At 41.9% G+C, this 19,895-nt stretch overlaps 2 protein-coding genes across 2 annotated transcripts; both read left to right on the plus strand.

Moving 5' to 3' along the window:
- The first annotated feature begins 527 nt into the window (after window positions 1–527).
- On the plus strand, window positions 528–8,026 carry LOC138241856 (uncharacterized). Its single transcript, XM_069195832.1, has 10 exons — window positions 528–691; window positions 1,477–1,603; window positions 1,996–2,096; window positions 2,498–2,567; window positions 2,773–2,881; window positions 3,141–3,174; window positions 3,678–4,761; window positions 5,222–6,960; window positions 7,304–7,370; window positions 7,631–8,026. Exons 1-10 carry the CDS (start codon window positions 617–619, stop codon window positions 7,747–7,749), a joined length of 3,525 nt encoding a protein of 1,174 aa, XP_069051933.1. The 5' UTR covers window positions 528–616; the 3' UTR covers window positions 7,750–8,026.
- Window positions 8,027–11,574: 3,548 nt separating this feature from the next.
- On the plus strand, window positions 11,575–19,095 carry LOC138241863 (uncharacterized). The gene is made up of 10 exons (XM_069195874.1): window positions 11,575–11,742; window positions 12,527–12,653; window positions 13,046–13,146; window positions 13,552–13,621; window positions 13,827–13,935; window positions 14,195–14,228; window positions 14,746–15,829; window positions 16,291–18,029; window positions 18,373–18,439; window positions 18,700–19,095. The coding sequence occupies exons 1-10, from the start codon at window positions 11,668–11,670 to the stop codon at window positions 18,816–18,818; spliced, it is 3,525 nt and encodes a 1,174-aa protein (XP_069051975.1). The 5' UTR covers window positions 11,575–11,667; the 3' UTR covers window positions 18,819–19,095.
- Window positions 19,096–19,895: the final 800 nt, after the last annotated feature.

Raw genomic sequence — 19,895 nt, forward strand, 5'->3', positions numbered from 1 at the left:
GTGGTTTAAATTAATCTCTGATCATTTCAAAGTTTTCACTCCTACCATGTGAATTCGTATATGGGAAATCTCATTCACTTTGCATTCAGAGGTGGCTCATGTTTATTTAAAAGGATGCATTTAGTTGAAAGAATGGATATATTTGAATTTGTAGCATTTATCATGTTAGTACAGTACTGTTTTATGGATGGATATTTAGAAACTATGTTGGCTTTCTAAACTCGTTACACAATATTATATTTTGTTATACAAGAATTTTTAACTTGATGACTGTCACAAATTATACGTTAAAATACGAAACTTTGTTGAAATAACTTTCTTATTGGTTGTATCAGAAAGATAAAGTATATATACATGGCCTATACCTCGAGTGTGATGAGTGAAAAGGACATAGCTTTAATGTACAGTATGTATTCCTCGTTAGTGGTGATGACGTAATCCCAACAAATGGCATGCAGTGTGTTACGTCACAAAGGTTGCCATAGTACAGAGGACCGTGGTTTTTTAAAATTACACTGCACCTGCAGCTAGCTTGGTGTAATTCCTCGCGTTTGCTCGGTGTAATTTAATATAATTAAATTAATATAAACAATTAACACACTGTATTCTGAGAAAGATGGGAAGAAGACGTCGTAGGAAAGCCCGCGGTAGAGCTCCTGCACCTGTTAAAACCGATCACATGGTTTCTGAGGTAATGCTCTCGAGGCTATGGCCGGGGTGCCGCCTCCTTCATATTACTTCAATTAAAGTAGCTTTTTACATCAAAGATTGACATTGTTTTATAGATGATGTACATATCTAGCCAGGCATGTATGAACCTGATAATCGCTGGTGAGCAGTTTTAAAACGTTAACATTTTCCCTTGCAATTCTGTTAAGCGGAGTTAATATCAGTTACGTTCAAATAATCTTAAAAGGTTAAAATGGAAATCAAAATACTTTTAAACTAGTTTACGTCGTTTACTTTATATTGACGAAGTTGTTACGTTCAATTACGTTTTACTTATGTATTCTTGTAACGCTTTTAATTATTTTATCTAACACTCGGTTAATTTAATAATCAATCCTAGTCAATCCTTTAAGACACTGTTTTTCAAAATCATATATTTAATACAGTCCACGCCTACTGGACAAAAGGAATAGCCTGGTTTGGTGCTCTTATGTGAACTGTTCTTTTTTCTGTTTAAAAAGTAATGTCACTACGGTCAGTCTTCAGCTGGAAGTGAAATGTGAATTTTTACTCAAAAACCGGCTTTTAACGAACGACTCGATCAAGTTAGTGAACGCATGCTGGGCCAACAGACAATTTAAAGATATACATGTATTTATTATATTTTAACCGTATGTGTTTTTTTGTTTTTGCTATCTTCATTAACACATCGCAGACATCGAGGACGGTGGGAAGTGTAATAAAGTTTGAAATAAGCCCTCGCGTGGCGTGTTCTCATTCAGGCTGTCTCTCCTCTTCCCCTAACAGCAGGCACTTCAGGAGACAGTGGCCCCCGAGCTCAAGGCTCACCTGCAAGCTGGCGATGAACCAGCAGATCATGGGAGCGTTTCCAAGACCGGACAGGTCAGAGAAATACCCCCAGGCGCTGACCAGGGTAAGCAATAACATCCCATCTCTTCACAAGCAGCTTGTGAAGCTTAGGAGTTCTAATTATTCACATTTTACTTATATTGTCAATAACAGCATTCATTCTCGATACAGTTGTTCACAGTCGCACTGTAGTTATTGCACTCATTTCTGTATTCTAAGATGAGGGCTATTATTTGAGAGAAATAGGCTATGTACTGGGAATAAGAAATTCAAGTAGGGAGATGCGTCAGCATGTGTAGTTTGCAAAGGAACAGGTAAAGGTTTATTCCATGCTGAAAGGAAAAGAAAAGAGGCACAGCGTTTCAGCTGTGGAGTCTTCTGTGATCAGGGGGAAGAGCACAGTCTCTCTTAGTATTTCTATGATTGCAGTTAATGAAAGGTTGTTGTTTTTTACAGCTGATAGCAGCCCTGATGTCAGTGTTCTCAGTCCACGTGAGGAGAACATCTCTTCAGTCTGCATACCCAGATCTCACCTGATGCCGAGCAACTTTTTATTTGTAAGTAAGACAGGGTGAAAACATTTTAAGGACCTCATCTATCAAGGACTATTGTGGAATCCAGGGGTGGATTGTGTTTTATTGGAAAAGTGAGCATTCACAAAAGCATAATCGGACTCTTTCTTTTGGTCCTTTCCTTAAGTCAAAACTTGGAATAACCTGTTCAACAATGTTCTTCGCTTTTGAAGTTCTATGTCACTTAAACTGATGACTGTACTTCCATACAACTTTGAACAGCTCTTCTTTCAGACTGATAGAATTGGGTCTTGTGGTTTTGTTATATTCAAACAATAACTGTGAACATGCAAGTGAATTTCTGAAATGTTGTTCATAGAAGCAGGTGCAAACAGTGATTTCTTTGCTTGCTGTTTACAGTATCTTTCTACTTTGTGTAATTGCAGAGGATTTTGGAAATTGAAAATGACATGGAGACAGAGAAAGAGGCCTCAGATGTTTTTGGCAATGAAACAAGTAAGACCAGCAGAGGCAAAGAAGGGTTCAGGGCAAACGCACACTGTTATACATCCATAAAGAAAATCTGTAACCATACAAATCTTTTCCAATAATCAAAAATCACAAGTGCTTTTAGACCAGGCTGGGATATGTTTGCCTTACTAACTGCCCTGTATTAACAGACATAGTGAACTGAAGCCATGGATATTTCTCCTCTCTCCAGGAACAGATTCTGGCCATCTCATGTTCTTGGGAAAGATGAGCCACACTTCATCTAAAGTAGAAAGTTCAGGAATCGTCATGAAGTTCAGGAATCAGAAGCGCTCTGCTTTGTGAGTCTATCTTCTCTGATTTTGTATGTCATTTCAGTGGTCAGATATATGGTCACATCATGTGTTTCAGATTTTCTGAAGCAGAGGTAGGATCCTGAGTATTACCATATCCCACCATGCAGTAAAACATCAGTAAAAATATTATTTATACTTCCTTGTAATTCATCTTTATTTTTAAATGTGCAGGACTCTCTGAAGAGTTTGTCAGATTTTAAAGTAATTTTGCACTGATCAAAATCCATTGCTTATGTTTTTACAGAGAAAGGAAGATAGTAAAGGACATAAGAGGAATAGTGAGTACATATGAGTATAAATTCTTTGGAGCAAAACAATCATAATGATGAGTAGTGTGCTTTGGATACTGCATCACTATCAGTATGATAAATACACCCAATATACTGAGGTTGTCTACTTAGTGTGGAGGATATGACATGATGTCAATCTCGTAGAGAATTTGCTGTACTGAGCACTAGTGACTGTGCTCTACAGGCAGCTTTTTGGCCAATGCCGCCATCTAGTGAAACAAGTACACAACAGCACCTGGTACCTCCTTTCTGGGGGTAACTTGAGAGATATCTCATAAAACTAAGGGAGACTGGTCACCTCTGGTATGCCATAGAGACTAACAGAACGGATTCAACTGTTTTTTAGATTTCAGAATGTATACAATTATACCGTAACAATGTATTAAAGTTGTTTTGTGTATCCTAATAATAAAAAAGTGGGGACCCATTTAGTGTCTTTCTGTTCAATTAAGGACTTGTTTGTCTTGTATTTGTCTTTTTTTTTTAAATAGGTTACAAATGAGGGGCATAACCTTATTTTGCAAATTATAACAACAAGAATGGAGAGAGTGAGCCACAGGCCGATCCATGCCATTCCACAGCTTGGAGAGGAACAGTGCTCCCAGAAAGTGCTGCATATGGAGGCGTCCCCATGCAGCTCCAAAGTCTTGTTTAGCCCCTTGCTGAGCAACTTGTTTCCCTGCAGGGAGTTCACTCACTTCGATGCCTTGGGGCAGGCCAGGAAGAAGACACCTCTATGGCTGGATCCAGTCTCTAATTCCATAAAAAAACCCATGTGTCAAGACTCGTGTGAGAGAAAGGACAGGGAGGTAGCACTGCACCCATCCCACCAAGTCCAGCGCTATCTCACACACTGCAATTCAGTTTTGGAGCTGGATGAGCCCCTTTCCCATTCAATCACATCAGTCCTGCCTGCGAAATCTGAGGTGAGGGCTCAGAAAGTCAGAATGAACAAGAAACCAGTCAAAGCTCTCACCTTAGAGAATCTGGTGATCAAGCCTCAGTTCAGGTGCGTAGACATGGCTGTCCAAAAAATGGCTGTAGAGGAATTTTCCCTTGAAGGCCATGGGACTGGAGGAGAGATTCAGAAATGCTTCTCATCATCGCCAGCATCATCAAAGTCAGCACAGACTTCAGGAGTGCATTCTTCAATGATTGTAAGGGCAGTGACCACTAGCGTTGCCAATGAAAGGGACAGGACCTTTGCCTACAATCCAATAAATACTCCATGCTCTTCCAGAATAACCTTGATCACACTCAGCAGATCTCCTCAGATCTTCACCCTGAAGATTGAGAATTTGGATGGGAAGCCGACAGCGCAATTCCCTAACCACTCACGATACATCACTTTCAAGGTGAACAAGGGATGGAATTGCACTCCTCATAGCACGAGCGAAAGCAGATTGCTATATCTGAAATCCCTGCCTGATGAAGAGAACAGCCTGCTGGAGACAAAAAAACATCCATCCCCCAGTTCACTGGTGTACAATGACAGCCTGATGATGAAATCCTTCATAGGATCTCAGATGACTGTTATCACCTCTACAACTAAAGTGTTGTACATTGATCATCAAGGTGAGTATTCAGTTGCCTGCACATTCAATATTCTTGTCAGAGTATATGAATATTGGGTATTTCTTTTCTTGCTTAACTGGACCAACTTGTATTATTTATTTAATAGACTGTATGTTAATCAAAAGCAGGCCATTATTGTGAGGTTATTCATGGTAAAGTTACCCTGCTCATTGGTATAGTAGTAGTGTCCCATGTAGAAATAGCCCTTAATCACTATTATACACTTCTGGCTCTTGAAAAGTAGGCTTGTTTGTTTGTTTTTTACAGGATAGATAAATTGTATTATGGGAAAACATGTCAGCTGTGGTTTTGTGTTAGACACTTCAGCCTATTTTTTTTTCCACTTTAGCACCATTAAGTTAAAGCAATCTTAGGAGATATAAAGCTTCTGAATCTGAGTTCTTGTTCTCACTCCAAATTGAACATCTTTTTGTGAACACAAACCATTTCTCTCTTACAGACCTCAGGCAGGCAGGCTTGCGCTCTATAGAAGGGGTGTCCGCCAAAGAGGACGCCTGTGCAAAAGGGGTTCAGTATGCAGAGAGTCCCCAAACCGTATGTGTCCAGGAGGAGGACTTCTCCGGAACCAGAATGTCTTGTGAAGTGGTCGACAGCAAACAGACATGCAGAGACCCCACTGAAACAGGAATGAGAGTTGCTGATAAAGAGAGCTCTTTTGAGATGGTGGTGAGACCCAAACTATTTTTGAAGGACTTGGGAGAATCAGCTAAGGGCCAGTCCAGATCAGGCAAAAGAATTCCAAATCATTTCCAAAATATATGTGTCCCACTTCTTCAGCAGCAACTGAAGTCTAACAATAGCAGGGAAAATTCTTCATCCTCCTGTTCCCCCACACATGAATTGGTCAGATTCAGTGGCCAAAGCTGTGCAGTGGCACCATCGGTGGCCTCTTCAGAGTGCCTCGCTGTGTGTTCTGAAACAGTGAAAGAAATTATCTCCACACTGCTCTTGGAGATAGTCCCAAATTTGTGTAGAGGAGGAAGCCCATGGTATGTGTCTGAACATACATTCCTGATCCACTCTCTGTTCAATAACGTGGTGAAGCGGCTGTTTGCTGTCCCAGGGGTGACGGTCTGCGAGAAGAGAGAAGAAAGCAATGTCTTCTGTCAATCCGGGACCATCAGTGAGATTGTACACAGTGTTCTCAGACAACTGGAGAAGGATTATGATTCCATGTACATTATCCAGTTTGCAGTAGCTGCCAAGAATGAGGTGGTTCTCAACAGCGCTGCACTGCTTGTGGTTAAAGAGATTTTAAAACTAAAACGAAATAAGTCTGTGATTGCCCACCAGAAGTCTTCTACCAATATGAGAGCAAAACACCCTACTGATCCTCCTTCCATATCCTTGCCCTTAGGTTTAGTCGAGGAAGTAGTATCGTGCCTTTTGCTGAAAATAGATCCTGAGTTTTCAAATTCACTGGATCCCTCTTCCAAGCCAGATGGGCTGCCAAGGTTTCAGTTTAGCCAGATGGCCTCGCATATGATTTACCAAACTTTGGCTGCACTGATGAATGCCCCTGGGGTGTCTGTAGTCCAAGAGGAGGGACACAACACCACCTTTCCACCACCTGACAAGATTAAAAATGCTGTGAGCTGCATTTACAGAGAACTTGTCCAGAGAATGGGCTCAAAGTTTGACCTTCAGTTAGCAGTGGCTTCCCAAAGCCCGGCTGTGATCAAAATGATGATAGCACATGTGACCCGCGAAGTCTTAAAAATGCTGGTTTCAGGGAGCGAATGTTCCAGTCCGTGTATCCTTTCCTCGGGGCCTGCTGGCACTTTTGACCTGGACCCAAAGGAATCTGAGATGAGCTGTGACAGAGGCACAGAAGAACTACCTTCTGAAAAAAGCTGCTGCACAGTTGTGAAGGAGGCTGTAGAAATACATGAAAGCTGTCTGCAACCTACCAGCCGTAGTGAACTTTCTAAATCAGACACCTTTTCCTCCACAAACCTGAAGAGTCATTCTGGCCAGAAAGCCTCCTGTCAAGTGGGTTCTGCAGCTGTCGATGTTGCCCTGGATTCAGTAGCCTTTCACAGTGCAGCTCCAGGCTCCGTCCCAGCTCTAAAGGAGAACAGCTCAGGCTATGCCATGGCTGCTGAACCACTGTCGTTGCTGGAGAGCGCAAGAGATGAAAAGAGAAAGCCTGGAAAAATGAAGGAGGAGGCCAAAAAGGTAAGCACAGGGATGAGCAGTGCAGATGTCAAACGCTTGGAGTGATTGTTTTTCTTTTCCCTTGTGCACAAGCCATCCTTCAGATACAATAGGCTGTTCCTCAAAACTTTAAAAAGGACTATAACATTTTGTTGGCAGCATGTGGAGAAGCTGCAGACACAGTATAAAAAAGTTTTTGAAGTTTTTACATTTCTCTACTTAACTACCCAAATGGCACACCCCAGTAACTGATGCATAGCCCCATAGTATTGAGGACTTTTGGGTAGGAACTTAATACAAAGAGCTTTTCCTGGTATTGCTTGTGTTGGAATAATCTAACCTCATGTTCTTTGTCTATACACAGGCCAGCCAGAAATCTCTGAGCCTTGATAAAGGAACACAATATAGTGAGGCTGAGGGCCACCAAGCAGGTGAGTCCCCCAGAAATGATAGTATGTTCCACCCGGTCATTAACAGATAAATGGAGATTGCTCATCATTCCACGGAATGTTCTCTTTTTGTTTAAAAATTGATGTCGTTATTGTGGAACTTATCAACACCATAACAACTGAATGAGTGAACTGACGTTTTAAAAGTGCATTAATGATTTTTTTATTTTCAGCGTAAAGACTCAAGCTTTCTATTGAGCACAATGTTAATATGGAAGAAATGTTCTGCTCTCTCTTTTCAGATTCTCCATCTCCTGCAGTGGAAACTAAAAAGTCCAAGAAGAAACGTAAAAACATCTGTAAATTATTCTCACAGGCAATGAGGAAACTGGTTTGTATGAAGCCAGTGTTGGATGATTGATCTTCACAAGAAGTCGTATTTTAATATTTACAATATTTTAGCATTTTAAGGAAAAAAACTCCATTTTTAAAATTTAATGTCACGGAATGAAAGAATGGGTGTGAGGCAGCAGGTGTCAATAGCCCAACGTCATCAGCATGACCAGAGTGTCATTAAGGACAATCTTTCAACCAGATGTTTCAGCAGCTTACAATGATCCGTATATGCTGTATACTGTGTTGGGTAGGCAGTAATAGATATTGTAATTGCTACATAATAAAAAGGGAATTATAAAGTATGACTGTCTTGTCTGGTTTGTTGGTGCAGTCTTGGTTCTGGGAGATATATATCTATCCTTTTGCAGAAGAAAAGGGTCTTAACATCCTTTAAAATTGCTAGAAGGCGTAGTTGGCTATAAAGGCAATCAAGGATTCTGCATTGAAGGTTCACCATGTGTGACACTAAAGCATGTCTTTGTGTCGCGGTAGGAAAGTCATGTGAACACAGAGAGAACATGTAAAAGCAAGGCAGATAGCAGCCCAGGTGTGGAACAGTTTGAAACATAAAGAGAATGGTTCTGTCACCACTGATCGCAACTACATTAATGAGCAATTTAAACACAGGATTACTTACCTGTGATGTCGACATGCAGTGTTGGTTCATGTGACACTGTCGTGGTAATATGGGGATACCGGGGTCTGGCACAAAGGGGATCTTGATGGCTCACTCCCTCCCGGGTTCTCTGCATGACAAGACAGAAGTGCTCATGGGTGAAAGAGAGAGGTCTTAGCCTGCGTTTGGGCACATGAAAGGTGGGACATGTACCTGGCCATACATGCAGACAGACCACCAGGCACTTACAGCACTGCTCTCTACATCAGACACTGGCCACTCTAAGCCACAGCCTCTCTTCAGGAGCTTCAGCAGACCTCAGGACAAGACCCAGTGCTTTCCCAGCTCCACACTTCCAAGTGGCCCTCCAAGGTCTACACTGACCTGAGCCCCTTCCATCATGTTAAAGATGAGCTCTCCTGCTGGAATGAGTCGTGTGTCATTCGGGGCACCTGTGCTTTTATTCCTGCCTGCCTTTAGGTGCGAGTGTTGCAGATGGCACACGAGGGCCACTTGGGAATAGTCAAAGTCAAACAGCAGTGTCTGGATCTGATTTCGTGCCCAGGAAATGACCGAGACATCGAAACACTTGTCAGGTACTGTGAAGCCTTCCTCCTGGGACAGAAGGAAGTAGGAAAACAGAGAGCCCTGCACCACATCCTCTCCAGCCCCCAGACTGGCCATCCGAGCCCTGGGATCTTCTCCAGCTGGACATCTGTGAGGAGCTGCATGGTGTCTTTCCCCCTTACAGTTTCCTCATTATGGTTTCTAATTTGCTCTTGAAATGGCTGGAAGTGGCCTCCATTAGATCGGTCACCACTCAGGCAGTCATTGACTTCCTGGATTCCCTCTCTGCCCACTCTGGTTTTCCAACCAACATCACCAACGACAATGGGCCGCCGTTTGTGTCCACTGAGTTTGGCTGACCAGGACATACGACACACTCGTAAGGGCCTTATACAACCCAACGCCAATCAGTGGGCTGAACGACTGAATCAGACAGTCAAAAATGGCATCAGGGCCCACCTGACAGAGGCCTGCTCCTTCCCAACTGTGTTCCTCCGCACCCTGCTGCACTATTGGACTACAGCCACAGAACTGGCATTATACAATATAAGAAGCCAAAAGTCTCTGAAAAAAAAGTGCATATATGAGCAAATTTTGTGTTCATCTTTTATTTGAGCCGCCTGGGAAGACAATCTCGATGTCAGTTTTTCAGATCGAGGCTGGACATCTGTACACTGTAAGTTACACACCTCCTGCATTAGTGCACCTCGCTTATTAATACAATTTAAAATCATGCACCTACTCCATAGGTCTGAAACCAATAGAATGGAATCTAATTCTGTAAAATAATCTAAAGGTAAAAGAATCAAAACAGCAAGAGATTTTTACGTATTTGGTCACTTCTGTTTTTCTTTTTGTGAATGTCTGTGATATGGCTTTTTTAAACAGAAAAGCAATTTTAACAAAAATAAGCATACAGTGGTCCCTTTTGATAACTTTCCGGTGGCTTTTTGATCGTACATGATTCATGCAGCCATTTCCTGAAAGATACTGATGCAGTCTTTAACAACAGGGCTGGGTACCTTGTTCCATGCTCTTATAACCTTTTGGGTAAGGAAGTGTCTTGGACGTTTAAAACCGAGACCTTCTTCACAAGTTCTACTTCTGCCCTCTTAGTTCAAAAGACTTCCGCAGAGTTGACTTTGCCAATGGTATAATGTGATAGAGAATGCAAGGGAACCAGCACTAAAGCACCTGTTTGTCTACCATTTTCTTAATAAACAGCATCTTCAAACAATCTAGTGGGATTGTTTGAAAGTGTTCTTTCTAACCTTGATCTTCAGTGTGTGTCAGTGCTGCTGCTCTTTTCTCTCTCTTCGTGTTCTCAGCAGGTCTCTTGCCTCGTCTTCTTCAGTCCTGTACTGATCCAGAGCTCACCCTTCTGGTCACTCATGAGCCCTGGGTGTTTCCTCTGGCTGGTGGCCGGGTGATGGGAGCCATGCGGGTGTGGGCAGGAGCCCAGACGCGTGCCTGGAGGGGCTGCTCTGCTGTCACCCGCTGTGTCCAGGACAACTTCACAGCCTACTGGCTTCCTGGGCCTGGTGCAGCACTGCCTGCTCCTCTCCTGAACCTCATGCAGGATAAGACACTTGGGAAGCTGCGATGGTGAACAGCCTTTCCTGTCAAACAGTAAGACCACAACAATTAGAAATCCCCACGCAGCTACATAGACATCGGCACTGGATCCCTTAGCTCTTGGTTCTCAGATCATTTCAGCCCAGTCTTGTAGTCTCCACACTGTTTCCTTCTCCCAGCCAAGAGCTGAGCAATCTTGCAGGACTTGGCTGACTCTATTAATTGACTTCTTTATCATCAGACCATGGAAGACGATTGTAAAGCATTTGCCAGAAAAAAATGTTGTGCAAGAAAACAATTGAGAGTTGTTGTTAAGCTATAAGGAACACTACAAACTTTTTCAAAACCTTTTTCAATTTCTTAATTTTTATCAAACACACTTCAACAGTGAGCCTTCCTATTCTTTATTTTCTATACAACTGCAGTGTGAGGAGATGGATGGTGTAGCCTTCATTTGACTTTGTTCCACGTAAATGACATTTGTTTCCAACAAGAGTATCATCCTATTCTTATACTGTAGTTGTTCTCCTTGTGTTTCTGAATTCCTGCTTTGTTCCCTTTCTTACAGTGGTTTAAATTAATCTCTGATCATTTCAAAGTTTTCACTCCTACCATGTGAATTTGTATATGGGAAATCTCATTCACTTTGCATTCAGAGGTGGCTCATGTTTATTTAAAAGGATGCATTTAGTTGAAAGAATGGATATATTTGAATTTGTAGCATTTATCATGTTAGTACAGTACTGTTTTATGGATGGATATTTAGAAACTATGTTGGCTTTCTAAACTCGTTACACAATATTATATTTTGTTATACAAGAATTTTTAACTTGATGACTGTCACAAATTATACGTTAAAATACGAAACTTTGTTGAAATAACTTTCTTATTGGTTGTATCAGAAAGATAAAGTATATATACATGGCCTATATACCTCGAGTGTGATGAGTGAAAAGGACATAGCTTTAATGTACAGTATGTATTCCTCGTTAGTGGTGATGACGTAATCCCAACAAATGGCATGCAGTGTGTTACGTCACAAAGGTTGCCATAGTACAGAGGACCGTGGTTTTTTAAAATTACACTGCACCTGCAGCTAGCTTGGTGTAATTCCTCGCGTTTGCTCTGTGTAATTTAATATAATTAAATTAATATAAACAATTAACACACTTTATTCTGAGAAAGATGGGAAGAAGACGTCGTAGGAAAGCCCGCGGTAGAGCTCCTGCACCTGTTAAAACCGATCACATGGTTTCTGAGGTAATGCTCTCGAGGCTATGGCCGGGGCGCCGCCTCCTTCATATTACTTCAATTAAAGTAGCTTTTTACATCAAAGATTGACATTGTTTTATAGATGATGTACATATCTAGCCAGGCATGTATGAACCTGATAATCGCTGGTGAGCAGTTTTAAAACGTTAACATTTTCCCTTGCAATTCTGTTAAGCGGAGTTAATATCAGTTACGTTCAAATAATCTTAAAAGGTTAAAATGGAAATCAAAATACTTTTAAACTAGTTTACGTCGTTTACTTTATATTGACGAAGTTGTTACGTTCAATTACGTTTTACTTATGTATTCTTGTAACGCTTTTAATTATTTTATCTAACACTCGGTTAATTTAATAATCAATCCTAGTCAATCCTTTAAGACACTGTTTTTCAAAATCATATATTTAATACAGTCCACGCCTACTGGACAAAAGGAATAGCCTGGTTTGGTGCTCTTATGTGAACTGTTCTTTTTTCTGTTTAAAAAGTAATGTCACTACGGTCAGTCTTCTGCTGGAAGTGAAATGTGAATTTTTACTCAAAAACCGGCTTTTAACGAACGACTCGATCAAGTTAGTGAACGCATGCTGGGCCAACAGACAATTTAAAGATATACATGTATTTATTATATTTTAACCGTATGTGTTTTTTGTTTTTGCTATCTTCATTAACACATCGCAGACATCGAGGACGGTGGGAAGTGTAATAAAGTTTGAAATAAGCCCTCGCGTGGCGTGTTCTCATTCAGGCTGTCTCTCCTCTTCCCCTAACAGCAGGCACTTCAGGAGACAGTGGCCCCCGAGCTCAAGGCTCACCTGCAAGCTGGCGATGAACCAGCAGATCATGGGAGCGTTTCCAAGACCGGACAGGTCAGAGAAATACCCCCAGGCGCTGACCAGGGTAAGCAATAACATCCCATCTCTTCACAAGCAGCTTGTGAAGCTTAGGAGTTCTAATTATTCACATTTTACTTATATTGTCAATAACAGCATTCATTCTCGATACAGTTGTTCACAGTCGCACTGTAGTTATTGCACTCATTTCTGTATTCTAAGATGAGGGCTATTATGTGAGAGAAATGGGCTATGTACTGGGAATAAGAAATTCAAGTAGGGAGATGCGTCAGCATGTGTAGTTTGCAAAGGAACAGGTAAAGGTTTATTCCATGTTGAAAGGAAAAGAAAAGAGGCACAGCGTTTCAGCTGTGGAGTCTTCTGTGATCAGGGGGAAGAGCACAGTCTCTCTTAGTATTTCTATGATTGCAGTTAATGAAAGGTTGTTGTTTTTTACAGCTGATAGCAGCCCTGATGTCAGTGTTCTCAGTCCACGTGAGGAGAACATCTCTTCAGTCTGCATACCCAGATCTCACCTGATGCCGAGCAACTTTTTATTTGTAAGTAAGACAGGGTGAAAACATTTTAAGGACCTCATCTATCAAGGACTATTGTGGAATCCAGGGGTGGATTGTGTTTTATTGGAAAAGTGAGCATTCACAAAAGCATAATCGGACTCTTTCTTTTGGTCCTTTCCTTAAGTCAAAACTTGGAATAACCTGTTCAACAATGTTCTTCGCTTTTGAAGTTCTATGTCACTTAAACTGATGACTGTACTTCCATACAACTTTGAACAGCTCTTCTTTCAGACTGATAGAATTGGGCCTTGTGGTTTTGTTATATTCAAACAATAACTGTGAACATGCAAGTGAATTTCTGAAATGTTGTTCGTAGAAGCAGGTGCAAACAGTGATTTCTTTGCTTGCTGTTTACAGTATCTTTCTACTTTATTTGTGTAATTGCAGAGGATTTTGGAAATTGAAAATGACATGGAGACAGAGAAAGAGGCCTCAGATGTTTTTGGCAATGAAACAAGTAAGACCAGCAGAGGCAAAGAAGGGTTCAGGGCAAACGCACACTGTTATACATCCATAAAGAAAATCTGTAACCATACAAATCTTTTCCAATAATCAAAAATCACAAGTGCTTTTAGACCAGGCTGGGATATGTTTGCCTTACTAACTGCCCTGTATTAACAGACATAGTGAACTGAAGCCATGGATATTTCTCCTCTCTCCAGGAACAGATTCTGGCCATCTCATGTTCTTGGGAAAGATGAGCCACACTTCATCTAAAGTAGAAAGTTCAGGAATCGTCATGAAGTTCAGGAATCAGAAGCGCTCTGCTTTGTGAGTCTATCTTCTCTGATTTTGTATGTCATTTCAGTGGGCAGATATATGGTCACGTCATGTGTTTCAAATTTTCTGAAGCAGAGGTAGGATCCTGAGTATTACCATATCCCACCATGCAGTAAAACATCAGTAAAAATATTATTTATACTTCCTTGTAATTCATCTTTATTTTTAAATGTGCAGGACTCTCTGAAGAGTTTGTCAGATTTTAAAGTAATTTTGCACTGATCAAAATCCATTGCTTATGTTTTTACAGAGAAAGGAAGATAGTAAAGGACATAAGAGGAATAGTGAGTACATATGAGTATAAATTCTTTGGAGCAAAACAATCATAATGATGAGTAGTGTGCTTTGGATACTGCATCACTATCAGTATGATAAATACACCCAATATACTGAGGTTGTCTACTTAGTGTGGAGGATATGACATGATGTCAATCTCGTAGAGAATTTGCTGTACTGAGCACTAGTGACTGTGCTCTACAGGCAGCTTTTTGGCCAATGCCGCCATCTAGTGAAACAAGTACACAACAGCACCTGGTACCTCCTTTCTGGGGGTAACTTGAGAGATATCTCATAAAACTAAGGGAAACTGGTCACCTCTGGTATGCCATACCTCTGGTATGCCATAGAGACTAACAGGCCAGATTCAACTGTTTTTCAGATTTCAGAATGTATACAATTATACCGTAACAATGTATTCAAGTTGTTTTGTGTATCCTAATAATAAAAAAGTGGGGACCCATTTAGTGTCTTTCTGTTCAATTAAGGACTTGTTTGTCTTGTATTTGTCTTTTTTTTAAATAGGTTACAAATGAGGGGCAGAACCTCATTTTGCAAATTATAACAACAAGAATGGAGAGAGTGAGCCACAGGCCGATCCATGCCATTCCACAGCTTGGAGAGGAACAGTGCTCCCAGAAAGTGCTGCATATGGAGGCGTCCCCATGCAGCTCCAAAGTCTTGTTTAGCCCCTTGCTGAGCAACTTGTTTCCCTGCAGGGAGTTCACTTACTTCGATGCCTTGGGGCAGGCCAGGAAGAAGACACCTCTATGGCTGGATCCAGTCTCTAATTCCATAAAAAACCCCATGTGTCAAGACTCGTGTGAGAGAAAGGACAGGGAGGTAGCACTGCACCCATCCCACCAAGTCCAGCGCTATCTCACACACTGCAATTCAGTTTTGGAGCTGGATGAGCCCCTTTCCCATTCAATCACATCAGTCCTGCCTGCGAAATCTGAGGTGAGGGCTCAGAAAGTCAGAATGAACAAGAAACCAGTCAAAGCTCTCACCTTAGAGAATTTGGTGATCAAGCCTCAGTTCAGGTGCGTAGACATGGCTGTCCAAAACATGGCTGTAGAGGAATTTTCCCTTGAAGGCCATGGGACTGGAAGAGAGATTCAGAAATGCTTCTCATCATCGCAAGCATCATCAAAGTCAGCACAGACTTCAGGAGTGCATTCTTCAATGATTGTAAGGGCAGTGACCACTAGCGTTGCCAATGAAAGGGACAGGACCTTTGCCTACAATCCAATAAATACTCCATGCTCTTCCAGAATAACCTTGATCACACTCAGCAGATCTCCTCAGATCTTCACCCTGAAGATTGAGAATTTGGATGGGAAGCCGACAGCGCAATTCCCTAACCACTCACGATACATCACTTTCAAGGTGAACAAGGGATGGAATTGCACTCCTCATAGCACAAGCGAAAGCAGATTGCTATATCTGAAATCCCTGCCTGATGAAGAGAACAGCCTGCTGGAGACAAAAAAACATCCATCCCCCAGTTCACTGGTGTACAATGACAGCCTGATGATGAAATATTTCATAGGATCTCAGATGACTGTTATCACCTCTACAACTAAAGTGTTGTACATTGATCATCAAGGTGAGTATTCAGTTGCCTGCACATTCAATATTCATGTCAGAGTATATGAATATTGGGTATTTCTTTTCTTGCTTAACTGGACCAACTTGTATTATTTATTTAATAGACTGTATGTTAATCAAAAGCAGGCCATTATTGTGAGGTTATTCATGGTAAAATTACCCTGCTCATTGGTATAGTAGTAGTGTCCCATGTGGAAATAGCCCTTAATCACTATTATACACTTCTGGCTCTTGAAAAGTAGGCTTGTTTGTTTGTTTTTTACAGGATAGATAAATTGTATTATGGGAAAACATGTCAGCTGTGGTTTTGTGTTAGACACTTCAGCCTATTTTTTTTTTCCACTTTAGCACCATTAAGTTAAAGCAATCTTAGGAGATATAAAGCTTCTGAATCTGAGTTCTTGTTCTCACTCCAAATTGAACATCTTTTTGTGAACACAAACCATTTCTCTCTTAAAGACCTCAGGCAGGCAGGCTTGCGGTCTATAGAAGGGGTGTCCGCCAAAGAGGACGCCTGTGCAAAAGGGGTTCAGTATGCAGAGAGTCCCCAAACCGTATGTGTCCAGGATGAGGACTTCTCCGGAACCAGAATGTCTTGTGAAGTGGTCAACAGCAAACAGACATGCAGAAACCCCACTGAAACAGGAATGAGAGTTGCTGATAAAGAGAGCTCTTTTGAGATGGTGGTGAGACCCAAACTATTTTTGAAGGACTTGGGAGAATCAGCTAAGGGCCAGTCCAGATCAGGCAAAAGCATTCCAAATCATTTCCAAAATATATGTGTCCCACTTCTTCAGCAGCAACTGAAGTCTAACAATAGCAGGGAAAATTCTTCATCCTCCTTTTCCCCCACACATGAATTGGTCAGATTCAGTGGCCAAAGCTGTGCAGTGGCACCATCGGTGGCCTCTTCAGAGTGCCTCGCTGTGTGTTCTGAAACAGTGAAAGAAATTATCTCCACACTGCTCTTGGAGATAGTCCCAAATTTGTGTAGAGGAGGAAGCCCATGGTATGTGTCTGAACATACATTCCTGATCCACTCTCTGTTCAATAACGTGGTGAAGCGGCTGTTTGCTGTCCCAGGGGTGACGGTCTGCGAGAAGAGAGAAGAAAGCAATGTCTTCTGTCAATCCGGGACCATCAGTGAGATTGTACACAGTGTTCTCAGACAACTGGAGAAGGATTATGATTCCATGTACATTATCCAGTTTGCAGTAGCTGCCAAGAATGAGGTGGTTCTCAACAGCGCTGCACTGCTTGTGGTTAAAGAGATTTTAAAACTAAAACAAAAAAAGTCTGTGATTGCCCACCAGAAGTCTTCTACCAATATGAGAGCAAAACACCCTACTGATCCTCCTTCCATATCCTTGCCCTTAGGTTTAGTAGAGGAAGTAGTATCGTGCCTTTTGCTGAAAATAGATCCCGAGTTTTCAAAATCACTGGATCCCTCTTCCAAGCCAGATGGGCTGCCAAGGTTTCAGTTTAACCAGATGGCCTCGCATATGATTTACCAAACTTTGGCTGCACTGATGAATGCCCCTGGGGTGTCTGTAGTCCAAGAGGAGGGACACAACACCACCTTTCCACCACCTGACAAGATTAAAAATGCTGTGAGCTGCATTTACAGAGAACTTGTCCAGAGAATGGGCTCAAAGTTTGACCTTCAGTTAGCAGTGGCTTCCCAAAGCCCGGCTGTGATCAAAATGATGATAGCACATGTGACCCGCGAAGTCTTAAAAATGCTGGTTTCAGGGAGCGAATGTTCCAGTCCGTGTATCCTTTCCTCGGGGCCTGCTGGCACTTTTGACCTGGACCCAAAGGAATCTGAGATGAGCTGTGACAGAGGCACAGAAGAACTACCTTCTGAAAAAAGCTGCTGCACAGCTGTGAAGGAGGCTGTAGAAATACATGAAAGCTGTCTGCAACCTACCAGCCGTAGTGAACTTTCTAAATCAGACACCTTTTCCTCCACAAACCTGAAGAGTCATTCTGGCCAGAAAGCCTCCTGTCAAGTGGGTTCTGCAGCTGTCGATGTTGCTCTGGATTCAGTAGCCTTTCACAGTGCAGCTCCAGGCTCCGTCCCAGCTCTAAAGGAGAACAGCTCAGGCTATGCCATGGCTGCTGAACCACTGTCGTTGCTGGAGAGCGCAAGAGATGAAAAGAGAAAGCCTGGAAAAATGAAGGAGGAGGCCAAAAAGGTAAGCACAGGGATGAGCAGTGCAGATGTCAAACGCTTGGAGTGATTGTTTTTCTTTTCCCTTGTGCACAAGCCATCCTTCAGATACAATAGGCTGTTCCTCAAAACTTTAAAAAGGACTATAACATTTTGTTGGCAGCATGTGGAGAAGCTGCAGACACAGTATAAAAACGTTTTTGAAGTTTTTACATTTCTCTACTTAACTACCCAAATGGCACACCCCAGTAACTGATGCATAGCCCCGTAGTATTGAGGACTTTTGGGTAGGAACTTAATACAAAGAGCTTTTCCTGGTATTGCTTGTGTTGGAATAATCTAACCTCATGTTCTTTGTCTATACACAGGCCAGCCAGAAATCTCTGAGCCTTGATAAAGGAACACAATATAGTGAGGCTGAGGGACACCAAGCAGGTGAGTCCCCCAGAAATGATAGCATGTTCCACCCGGTCATTAACAGATAAATGGAGATTGCTCATCATTCCACAGAATGTTCTCTTTTTGTTTAAAAATTGATGTCGTTATTGTGGAACTTATCAACACCATAACAACTGAATAAGTGAACTGACGTTTTAAAAGTGCATTAATGATTTTTTTATTTTCAGCGTAAAGACTCAAGCTTTCTATTGAGCACAATGTTAATATGGGTGAAATGTTCTGCTCTCTCTTTTCAGATTCTCCATCTCCTGCAGTGGAAACTAAAAAGTCCAAGAAGAAACGTAAAAACATCTGTAAATTATTCTCACAGGCAATGAGGAAACTGGTTTGTATGAAGCCAGTGTTGGATGATTGATCTTCACAAGAAGTCGTATTTTAATATTTACAATATTTTAGCATTTTAAGGAAAAAAACTCCATTTTTAAAATTTAATGTCACGGAATGAAAGAATGGGTGTGAGGCAGCAGGTGTCAATAGCCCAACGTCATCAGCATGACCAGAGTGTCATTAAGGACAATCTTTCAACCAGATGTTTCAGCAGCTTACAATGATCCGTATATGCTGTATACTGTGTTGGGTAGGCAGTAATAGATATTGTAATTGCTACATAATAAAAAGGGAATTATAAAGTATGACTGTCTTGTCTGGTTTGTTGGTGCAGTCTTGGTTCTGGGAGATATATATCTATCCTTTTGCAGAAGAAAAGGGTCTTAACAACCTTTAAAATTGCAAGAAGGCGTAGTTGGCTATAAAGGCAATCAAGGATTCTGCATTGAAGGTTCACCATGTGTGACACTAAAGCATGCCTTTGTGTCGCGGTAGGAAAGTCATGTGAACACAGAGAGAACATGTAAAAGCCAGGCAGATAGCAGCCCAGGTGTGGAACAGTTTGAAACATAAAGAGAATGGTTCTGTCACCACTGATCGCAACTACATTAATGAGCAATTTAAACACAGGATTACTTACCTGTGATGTCGACATGCAGTGTTGGTTCATGTTACACTGTCGTGGTAATATGGGGATACCGGGGTCTGGCACAAAGGGGATCTTGATGGCTCACTCCCTCCCGGGTTCTCTGCATGACAAGACAGAAGTGCTCATGGGTGAAAGAGAGAGGTCTTAGCCTGCGTTTGGGCACATGAAAGGTGGGACATGTACCTGGCCATACATGCAGACAGACCACCAGGCACTTACAGCACTGCTCTCTACATCAGACACTGGCCACTCTAAGCCACAGCCTCTCTTCAGGAGCTTCAGCAGACCTCAGGACAGGACCCAGTGCGTTCCCAGCTCCACACTTCCATATACTCGGAGTGGCCCTCCAAGGTCTCCACTGACCTGAGCCCCTTCCATCATGTTAAAGATGAGCTCTCCTGCTGGAATGAGTCGTGTGTCATTCGGGGCACCTGTGCTTTTATTCCTGCCTGCCTT

Source organism: Lepisosteus oculatus, chromosome 11, assembly GCF_040954835.1.
Source record: "Lepisosteus oculatus isolate fLepOcu1 chromosome 11, fLepOcu1.hap2, whole genome shotgun sequence".
Classification (NCBI taxonomy): Eukaryota; Metazoa; Chordata; class Actinopteri; order Semionotiformes; family Lepisosteidae; genus Lepisosteus; species Lepisosteus oculatus.

Coding starts and splice junctions, on each gene's coding strand:
- LOC138241856 (XM_069195832.1), top strand. CDS start 617: ATGGGAAGAAGACGTCGTAGGAAAGCCCGCGGTAGAGCTCCTGCACCT. Junction 2,097..2,497: donor TGCCGAGCAACTTTTTATTT/GTAAGTAAGACA, acceptor GTGTAATTGCAG/AGGATTTTGGAAATTGAAAA. Junction 4,762..5,221: donor GTTGTACATTGATCATCAAG/GTGAGTATTCAG, acceptor TCTCTCTTACAG/ACCTCAGGCAGGCAGGCTTG.
- LOC138241863 (XM_069195874.1), top strand. CDS start 11,668: ATGGGAAGAAGACGTCGTAGGAAAGCCCGCGGTAGAGCTCCTGCACCT. Junction 13,936..14,194: donor AATCAGAAGCGCTCTGCTTT/GTGAGTCTATCT, acceptor ATGTTTTTACAG/AGAAAGGAAGATAGTAAAGG. Junction 14,229..14,745: donor TAAAGGACATAAGAGGAATA/GTGAGTACATAT, acceptor TTTTTTAAATAG/GTTACAAATGAGGGGCAGAA.